General features: G+C 42.5%; 1 protein-coding gene across 1 annotated transcript; it reads right to left on the bottom strand.

The window, feature by feature from the left end:
* Nucleotides 1–745: 745 nt before the first annotated feature.
* On the bottom strand, nt 746–943 carry KRTAP19-8 (keratin associated protein 19-8). The gene has a single exon (XM_027774494.1). The coding sequence runs from the start codon at nt 941–943 to the stop codon at nt 746–748; it is 198 nt and encodes a 65-aa protein (XP_027630295.1).
* Nucleotides 944–10,993: the final 10,050 nt, after the last annotated feature.

Raw genomic sequence — 10,993 nt, 5'->3', positions numbered from 1 at the left:
CTCTCGGGATCTTGGGCATGCACGCACACGTGCCCAGCGTGAGTTTTAAGCCACCGGGTCCGGGACGCGAACCGTGGTCGACTACATGGGAGTCCAGCAACATAGCCATTACGCTAACTGCTGGTCCCTACATAACATTTTTTTAAATAAATGAAACTGAGCTAGTCCAGTAGCCTAGTGGGTAAGGAAGCCAGATCTCACATGGTCCGCTACAGTTCAAGTCCTAGCTTGAAAAACACGTAGGGCAGATGTGCTTGCATTTCCCAAATCCCGACAAGACGGAGACAGAAGAGAAAGGATTGCTGCAAGACCGTAACCCATTGGGGGTGCTCTCTGCCCCCACTTCTGTCTCTCTGTCTCTTTTTGACAAGCATGCATGCCTTCTGGCAATTGAGGAAAAAAGAAATGAAACCAAGATTGTTATGATATTGAAATAAGTTTATTAAAATATGGCAACTGGTGCCAAATTGGTTTATTGAAAGAGAAGAGAGGAATTGACAGCTGGAACGAAGAAACTCCAGATCATTCTCTGGGAAGAATATCCATCTCCGCAATTACTGCTTCTGGTGTTCATTGCCAGAGCTGAATCTCAGTTTGAAGCATTCACAAGGCAACCTTTGCTGGTTTATCTTGTTTATCAAGAAAGTAGCTGTGCAATAGAGAGGGGGGTGGTAAAAAGATCTGAAAGCAGAATTAAATCAGGATGATACAAGGATGTCAACGGTCTAGAGAGTAAGTTCACTCCTCAGTAGAAGCTAGAGAATCCGTAGCCTCCATAGTACAAGGGGCGGCGATAGCCATATCCGTAGCCTCCAAAGCCAGAGCCAGAGCCCAGTCTGCAGACACTGCCACATCCACAACCAGAGCCCAGGCCACTGAAGCCACCAAAGCCATAGCCCAGGCCTCCGTAGTAGCTGCCGTAGTAGTTGTTGTAGAAGCTCATGGTGTCAGGAGCTATAGATGTGTTTGGATGTCAAGGGCAAGTTTCCTGAGTCTGACTGTCACCAACTTCCCCAGGACTTTATATACTCCCAGTGGTGGGTGGGGCAAGTCACACAGGCTTGCGTGATTCTCATTGCTCAGATTAAATTGTATGAAAAAATCTCCTCCATTTTATTGTGTAAAACTTTAGGGAAATTTCAAACACTAATTAAAGATGTTTTCATTTGATTTCTCTGCAGTTTGGATTTCACAGGATGATTACGCTGTCTTCAAAGCCCTCTTGCTTTTGTCCTCCTATTTAAAGCTCTATAATCAGACATCACATCACCAAGCACCGCCAATTTCATCATCTGCAATTGTTCTCTCATTACAGCCCCTTCATAGCATCTCTGATTCTTTACTTAATTTACTCATTTCACAAGTATGTAATGCCCACCTAATATACGCCAGGCACTGTGCTTGGAGCAGGAGAAACAATTATAAGTGAGAACTGCTGTTTGCTATCTCGGGGCCATTTCTCTTTGTTTTTCAAGGTAAAGAGGGAATGGAAGACCCAACAACTACCATATAAGTCTAGCAAAATATTTGATAGCACAGTAGGACCAAGATTTTTACTTATGGAGAGAGACAAAAATACGTTATGGCAAAGTGTGTTGTTTCTTTCCACATTATTGCCTTTTGTTCTATGTTATTTATGAAATGTTTGATGTCTTCTAGCCCTAACTGCACGATGTTTTTCCTTATTAAAGATATATGCTAGAAGGGTCAGTAGACGGCCTGATGGTTGGGGCACTGGACTTCCACATGGCTGGCCACGATTCAAGTCCTGGACTTGGCAGCTTACTTGCTTACTTTCTCTCTCTCTCTCTTTATCTCTCTCTCTCTCTCTCTCTGGTGAGCATACATGCCTTATGGCAAATTAAATAATAATAATAATAAATAAAATTAAATAAATCTTTCTTTTTTAAAAAGTATATACTAGAAATAACATTGGAGATAAGGATTGTTGGGAGTTTTTTGCACAATAATATTATAGTAGATTTTTATCATCTTCTTTTTTAGAATGAAAGACTTTTCCAAAGAGATGAATATTCAGATATAGAGGCCACTCATCAGACCCCACAAATACATGTAAAAGCAGGTGACCCTGGGTCAGCAAGTGGCATGGTAGCTAAAGCAGATGGTCTCCCACATGGTCAACTGCAGTTTGTATCCTGGACCTGGTAACTTGAAATTCACATTGGGCACATGTGCGTACATGACCGAAATCCCAGAAGGGGAAGGGATTGTGGCATGGCCATCCCCCTGGGGAGGCAGTCATCTCTCTCTCTCTCTCTCTCTCTCTCTCTCTCTGGCTAACACATTCTATGGCAAAATCAAAAAAGCAGGCAGCCCTCTGTAACCATAAATATCTTACAAAATCAGCAGAAGGACTTAATGGGAAAAAAAGGCAAGGAGAGAGTTGTTTTCCAAAGGCTAGGATTTCATCTTTCTGTTTTCTCTTTTTTCTTTCTTTCTTTTCTTTTTTTTTTTCTTTGAGAGAATTTTGCTATAGGGCACATGTGCTCTCCAGAGAGACAGGAAGACAGAAAGTGAGAAATCACCCCACAGGGGGGATGGCCATACTCCAATCCCTTCTCTTACATTCTCCTCTTGGGATCTTGGGCACACATGCGCACACGCCCAGCGTAAGTTTTTAAGCCTCCAGGTCTGGGACTCGAACTGCAGTCGACTACATGGGAGCCCAGTGACATAATCATTGTGCCATCCACTGTTTCCAATCTTTCTATTTTCTAGTTAAATTATATATTGTTTACAAAAATAAGAAAAAAAGAATAAATAAATATGGCATTTTGGTCCATTCTGTGTGGCACAGTTGGTTGGTAAGGTACCAGACTATGGAGCTGGAAGCCACGTATTGACTTGATTTGAGTCCCTAATCTTATTGGCCTGAGATGCACCAGGTACTTGTGCACATACCTAAGATCCTGGCAAGATGATGAAGGACTAGAAGGAGGGGATCACAGCAAGACCAGACCCTACAGAGAGTGCATCTCATTCCCTCCACTCTCTTGTGCATGCTCACAATTCAATCATGAACAAAATAAATAAATAAAATGGCATTTTCTCTTTAAAGAATAAAGTCTACTGAAGTGTTTATAAATAAAGCATTATTATGCTCAGTTACTGCTACTGAGCCACTCATATCTAAACTGATTTCAAACGCACAAACAATAGAAATATTTTGTAGAACATCAATAGTAACTTCTGATGGAATGACACAATACTGAAACTGGCTTAACACTCTCATTTTACAGATGGTGAAATAGATTTAGAGAAGATGAGCCCAGATCACCCAGCAGGAGCAAAAGCCAGCCTAGAACCTAGTCTTTCACCTCCATTTGCTATTTTCCATTATACCACACCCCCTTCAGCACGCTTTTACAGATGTTGTGTAGTAAAAGCAGAAGCAAGAAATACTCAATTATTACAACAGAAGGATGAACATTCTGCTGGTCTAGGGGTTAACTTCTTCATTGTGACTTCTGATGTTACACTGTTTGGCCTGTTCCTTTCCTCTTAGATGAAACCTAGGGGGCTATAATTAGAACTGGACACTAGAAATAACACCCACTTACTCTCAATGAAATTACAATCCAGAAGCTTGTTGCATTGATTGTTCAAGAGATGTAAGACCAAGGGAACCAGCAGTTAGCGTAATGGCTATGACGCTGGACTCCCACGTAGTCGACCGCGGTTCGTGTCCCGGACCCGGTGGCTTAAAACTCACGCCGGGTGCGTGTGCGTGCGTGCCCAAGATCCCGAGAGGAGAATGGAGGAGAAGGGATTGCGGCGTGACCATCCCCCCTGGGGGGTGATTTCTCGCTTTCTGTCTCTATGTCTCTCTCTGTCTGTCTGGCGAGCGCACGCGCCCTACAGTGAAAATCTCTCCAAAAAAAAAAAAAAGAGATGTAAGACCAAGAGTTGAGGGTAAAGTAAATTCAACAGTTGGAGTCGTCAGAAGACTCAGAAGACTGTTTATTCACTAAGTGATAAATACTAAAGCATATCAGGGTGTAAAACAGATTCTTTGTCAGTTTCAGCTGAGAAAGCAGACTATCAATGACAACAGCTCTCACATTCTGAAGGGAAGTGCCAGTTCCCCTAAGAAGAACTTGCAAAGGATATTGCAAAGACCATATCTCCAGCCCATGGCTAAGCTCCAACCCCTAGCCATTAAATACGTTGGAAAGGTCAAGATAGGAGTCAGGTAGAAGTGATTGCTTCAGAAAGGTTTTTAAGAAACTGGGCATTTTCCAGCCAATTTCTTTCTTTTTAATTGCCAGAGGACATGTGCACTTACTAAAGAAATAGATGCATAGACAGGGAGAGAGGGAAGGAGAAAACACCCCTAGTGGGGCCTGGTCACACTGAAGTCCCTTCTCCATTTATCCATCTTGTCAGGATTTTGGCACATGTCCACATATACCTGACATGGTTTTCAGGCTGCCAGGGCTGAGATTCAAACCACGGTCAGCCATTTGTATGGGATCAGCTCTCTTATCCACAAGGGTCACCCCTAGCCAACTACCGCAGAAAGTGTAGGCATATGTTTTCCCTTTCCGCAGGCTAGCGAAGGGCTTTACACTGGATCGCTCTGTTGTATCCCCTGAATTTAGGGGATACAGTAGACTGTGTCTGACTTAGGTCTGGAGAAGTGTTTCTAGGTAAGTGCCTACAGCTGAGAGGCCTGAAGGGGATCTGGTGTTGACTACACAGACTGCCTCAGGTTCCTTGTGCAAATGTTGTCAGGGCCCTGCCTCTGCTGCTCTGGCCCCAGTGCAGGCAGCCTCCCGATGACAGAATCCACATTGCTGTGCCTGGGTTTTTCACTGACCCACGGAAAGCAGCTCCACAAACAAATGAGATTAGTGTGGAACTGCCAGGAAATGGATCTCCCTCTCTAAACCAACAGCGTTTAATCATTGACTCCTGAGAGTTAATAGATACTCCCGCTTCCCAAACCCTCCCTGGGATTGTTGTGATGTGCATGTTTTACATGATTCCTACAGTGCCCATGCAAGATTAAGGTCCAGTTGCAATGACTGTCTTAATAATTCACCCTTTATCGGCCATGCTCCCTTCCCTGTCTCATGTTCCAACTTCTTTATCAAAGTTCCCTTCTCCTCCCAAATAAACTATTTGCACTCAAATCCTTGCCTTAAGAGCAACTTCTTAGGAAATCCAAGATAAAAAGTTCCTGTATCAGGGACCAGCAGTTGGCATAATGGCTATGTTGCTGGACTCTCATGTAGTCGACCATGGTTCGAGTCCCAGACCTGGGGTTTAAACTCACGCCAGGCACATGTGCATACATGCCCAAGATCCCGAGAGGAGAATGGAGGAAAATGGATTGAGGCATGGCCATTCCCCTGAGGGGTGATTTCTCACTTTCTGTCTCTCTATCTTTCTCTGTTTTTCTGGTGACTGCCTGCGCTCTATAGCAAAAACCTCTCAAAAAAAAAAAAAAAAAAAAAAAAAAGAGTCCCTGTGTCAGGAACCATGCCTGGGAAACTTAGATTATAGAGTTTCTACTCTTAAGATAGATGTGGGTCCTGCCAGTGGCATGGTATTTAAAGCAGCTAATTTTCACGTAGCCAACTATGTGGTTCAAGTCAAAGATCCAGTGGCTTGAAAAACATGCCAGGAACATGTACGTGCGTACCCAAAATCCCAACAGGCGGCAGAGATGGAAAAGAAGAGATTGTGGCATGGCCTTCCCCTATTAGGAGGGGGGTGCTTTCTCACTCTTTCTCTCTTTCTCACTCTTTCTCTCTTTCTCACTCTCTCTATTTCTCACTCTTCCCAGTAAGCATGCATGCCTCTGGCAAATTAAAAAGAAAAACAACAACAACAAAATATGTGTAGAAATAAATACTGCCAGGAAGGAGGAGTGACATTATTTCCAAGGAGAAGAAAAGGGAAAATCTCTTAATTCAGTGCATTCAGGCTTCTATAACAAAACACCATTCACTGAATGACTGATAACAATGGAGTTTAATTTCTCATAGTTCTGGAGATGGGGAAGTCCAAGACCAAGGTGCTGGCAGATTTTGTGTCAGATGAGGGTCCACTTCGTTCATTATAGATGACACATTCTTGCTATGTCCTTACATGGCAGAAGAGACAAACAGTTCCGTGGGGCCTCTTTCATAAGGGTGTGAATCACGTTCATGAAGACTCTCCCCTCATGACCTCATCACCTTGGTCATAAGGCTTCAAAGATATAAACTTTTTAAGACATTTATTTATGTATTTTTTAATCTATTATTTGTTATGATTTTTCAAGCCACCAGGCCCAGGATTCAAACTGCAGTTGGCAATGTGGGAATCCAGCGCCTCAACCACCATGCCACCTGCTGGCTCAAAGATAAGAATGTTTAAAGAGCATAAACTTTCAAACCATAGCACCCACTCTGTCTGACATAATGGAATATAAAAGGAAAGTGGAGGAGAAGAAGTTATAGACACGAACCCTCTCCTTTCCCTTCTTAGGGTACAAGTCTGAAGTATGAAACAAGGGAAACATTCAGGCAGATTCTGCTGGACAAATACAATTTAAAAAGAAAAAAAAAACTCCCAATCCAGAAAATCGGAGCATGGCCGATAAAGGGTGAATTATTAAGACAGTCATTGCAACTGGACCTTAATCTTGCATGGGCACTGTAGGAATCATGTAAAACATGCACATCACAACAATCCCAGGGAGGGTTTGGGAAGCGGGAGTATCTATTAACTCTCAGGAGTCAATGATTAAACGCTGTTGGTTTAGAGAGGGAGATCCATTTCCTGGCAGTTCCACACTAATCTCATTTGTTTGTGGAGCTGCTTTCCGTGGGTCAGTGAAAAACCCAGGCACAGCAATGTGGATTCTGTCATCGGGAGGCTGCCTGCACTGGGGCCAGAGCAGCAGAGGCAGGGCCCTGACAACATTTGCACAAGGGACCTGAGGCAGTCTGTGTAGTCAACACCAGATCCCCTTCAGGCCTCTCAGCTGTAGGCACTTACCTAGAAACACTTCTCCAGACCTAAGTCAGACACAGTCTACTGTATCCCCTAAATTCAGGGGATACAACAGAGCGATCCAGTGCAAAGCCCTTCATGAAAATAGAAGAGAAAGAAGACCATTTTACTAGTGATGAAACATTAAACTCAAATATGATGCATATCAGAGACAATTCACTAGGAAATTGCAGACAGGAAGAACGCTCACCCTTGTGTAGAGGCAAGCAGAAACAGCCCATCGCATACATGCTCTTAAGATAAACAACAGCCACTCCTCCTGAGAGGACTTGACAGCACCATTTGTCACACATAGCTCATGCTAGATTCATCAGGTAATTGGTATGGCCATCTGTGTTTCTTAATTGAGTTTATCCAAGAGATAGAGAAAAGCCAACGATGTGGGTCAAGTCAAAGATCCAGTGGCTTGAAAAACATGCCAGGAACATGTACGTGCGTACCCAAAATCCCAACAGGCGGCAGAGATGGAAAAGAAGAGATTGTGGCATGGCCTTCCCCTATTAGGAGGGGGGTGCTTTCTCACTCTTTCTCTCTTTCTCACTCTTTCTCTCTTTCTCACTCTCTCTATTTCTCACTCTTCCCAGTAAGCATGCATGCCTCTGGCAAATTAAAAAGAAAAACAACAACAACAAAATATGTGTAGAAATAAATACTGCCAGGAAGGAGGAGTGACATTATTTCCAAGGAGAAGAAAAGGGAAAATCTCTTAATTCAGTGCATTCAGGCTTCTATAACAAAACACCATTCACTGAATGACTGATAACAATGGAGTTTAATTTCTCATAGTTCTGGAGATGGGGAAGTCCAAGACCAAGGTGCTGGCAGATTTTGTGTCAGATGAGGGTCCACTTCGTTCATTATAGATGACACATTCTTGCTATGTCCTTACATGGCAGAAGAGACAAACAGTTCCGTGGGGCCTCTTTCATAAGGGTGTGAATCACGTTCATGAAGACTCTCCCCTCATGACCTCATCACCTTGGTCATAAGGCTTCAAAGATATAAACTTTTTAAGACATTTATTTATGTATTTTTTAATCTATTATTTGTTATGATTTTTCAAGCCACCAGGCCCAGGATTCAAACTGCAGTTGGCAATGTGGGAATCCAGCGCCTCAACCACCATGCCACCTGCTGGCTCAAAGATAAGAATGTTTAAAGAGCATAAACTTTCAAACCATAGCACCCACTCTGTCTGACATAATGGAATATAAAAGGAAAGTGGAGGAGAAGAAGTTATAGACACGAACCCTCTCCTTTCCCTTCTTAGGGTACAAGTCTGAAGTATGAAACAAGGGAAACATTCAGGCAGATTCTGCTGGACAAATACAATTTAAAAAACATGAGACAGGGAAGGGAGCATGGCCGATAAAGGGTGAATTATTAAGACAGTCATTGCAACTGGACCTTAATCTTGCATGGGCACTGTAGGAATCATGTAAAACATGCACATCACAACAATCCCAGGGAGGGTTTGGGAAGCGGGAGTATCTATTAACTCTCAGGAGTCAATGATTAAACGCTGTTGGTTTAGAGAGGGAGATCCATTTCCTGGCAGTTCCACACTAATCTCATTTGTTTGTGGAGCTGCTTTCCGTGGGTCAGTGAAAAACCCAGGCACAGCAATGTGGATTCTGTCATCGGGAGGCTGCCTGCACTGGGGCCAGAGCAGCAGAGGCAGGGCCCTGACAACATTTGCACAAGGAACCTGAGGCAGTCTGTGTAGTCAACACCAGATCCCCTTCAGGCCTCTCAGCTGTAGGCACTTACCTAGAAACACTTCTCCAGACCTAAGTCAGACACAGTCTACTGTATCCCCTAAATTCAGGGGATACAACAGAGCGATCCAGTGCAAAGCCCTTCATGAAAATAGAAGAGAAAGAAGACCATTTTACTAGTGATGAAACATTAAACTCAAATATGATGCATATCAGAGACAATTCACTAGGAAATTGCAGACAGGAAGAACGCTCACCCTTGTGTAGAGGCAAGCAGAAACAGCCCATCGCATACATGCTCTTAAGATAAACAACAGCCACTCCTCCTGAGAGGACTTGACAGCACCATTTGTCACACATAGCTCATGCTAGATTCATCAGGTAATTGGTATGGCCATCTGTGTTTCTTAATTGAGTTTATCCAAGAGATAGAGAAACTCACTTCTTTATGACAGAAGGTATGTTTGGATCAAGACACCTGTTGAAATTAGGCTCCTACCTTCTTGCAGAAACCTGGAAATAGAGGCACTTCAGGAAGACATTTCTGGGTCATAAAGTTGACAAGAAGTTTATTTATCTTAATAAAAGATTTACATATATTTCATAGATACAGAGGGAAAATTTACAGCTACAAGTTTTGTAAAGTAAATGGTCTAAAAGAGGATCTCTTTCCTTATTTTCAACAAAGAGAATCAAGGCACTTTTTTTAAATTTGTGTTTACCCTGGTAATAGCCATGAACCCCAACACCTGAGAGGTCTTCCTGGAAAGGATTTTAAGGGATGGTCCAGTGAACAAGCAAGAGAGGGGCTAGGAAGAGACCAAGAATTAGAGCAAGCTGTCCCTCATCATGTTATAGGATTTTGGCTTTTACTAAAAATAAGACGACATTAGAGATTTTTGATCAAAGGAGCAATGTGATTTGGCTTACATTTTGGGGTCACTGTTATTCATAAGTATCTATGGAGCAGAACTCCATTTTCAGGACTGTTCTAGGTACTAAAGAAGATACACAGCAAACAAAATATTACTGTGGAATTTTTTACTCTGCTAATGGGAAAATAACAGAAAATCAGGTATTAAGAACTCATACAGGTTTATTTACCCAAATAGTGGCAGTTGAGTGTATAAAAAAGGCTGAAAAAAGTAATAATCCAGAGAAAAGAGAGGACACTGAAGGTTCAAATAGTCATAGAACAGATTTAGGAAATGACAGACTGTGAGCTATGCACCGAAGGATGGTAGCTGTGGGATGATAGAGAGGGAAACGGCATAAATTCAGGTTGAAGGTGTACCCTGAGTAGATTCAATCTGGGAGAGGTTGAGAAACATTAACGTGTTGCGATTGCAGAGGTCTGTCGCTGCAGAAGCCAAGGGTTATAAGAAGGGAAGGATAGTGAGCAGACCCCTTGTAGCTAATCAGTAAAATGTCCCCATCCTGTCTGCTGTCTTCTTCTCTAGTTGAATAGAATAGCCATGTATTTGCATGATGCCATTTCTTTTGCTATTTTTCCCCATTAGTAGAGTTTAACAAAAAGCAATTATTACAATTACTTTCATTTATTTTTCCATTCCTTCCTCATCCCATCCCTTCCTTCCTATCCCTTAACTTTAAAAAATCACCTTCATTGGGACCAGCAGATGATATAACGGTTATGTTGCTGGACTCCCACATAGTGACACCAGTTCAAGCCCCAGACCTGGCGGCTTAAAACTCACACCAGGAGGATGTGTGTGCGTGCCCAAAATCCCAAGTGGAGAATGGAGGAGAAGGTTTTGCGGTATGGCCATCCCCCCAGGGGGTGACTTTTCATTTTCTATCTCTCTGGTGAGCACATGTGCCCTATAGCAAAAATCTCTCCAAAAAAAAAATCACCTTTATTTATAGGTAAAATTAAAATACTTAGAACCTTTAAGCAAAATATCAGTTTACTAGAGGAATGAAAAAGAGGGCTCTAAAAGAAACAAGAATTGTGAAGGTTACTTTTATATGTCAAGTTGACTGGACCATGGGATGCCCAGATATTTGGTCAAACATTACTCTAAGTGTTTCTATGAAGACCTTTGGGAATGAGATTGACATTTAAATCAGTGGACTCATTAAAGCAGGTTTTGAGTAAGAGTGGGCCTTATCTTATCAGCTGAAGGCATGAATAGAACAAAAAGGCTGCTTCTTCCCCAACTAGGAAGGGATCTTTTTTTTTTTTTTTTTTTTTTTGTGGGGTTTTGTCTTGAGGACACATGTCCTTC

Source organism: Tupaia chinensis, unplaced genomic scaffold (genome assembly GCF_000334495.1).
Source record: "Tupaia chinensis unplaced genomic scaffold, TupChi_1.0 Scaffold000443_1, whole genome shotgun sequence".
NCBI classification, from domain to species: Eukaryota; Metazoa; Chordata; class Mammalia; order Scandentia; family Tupaiidae; genus Tupaia; species Tupaia belangeri.
This window is presented reverse-complemented; position numbering and strand designations above follow the sequence as displayed.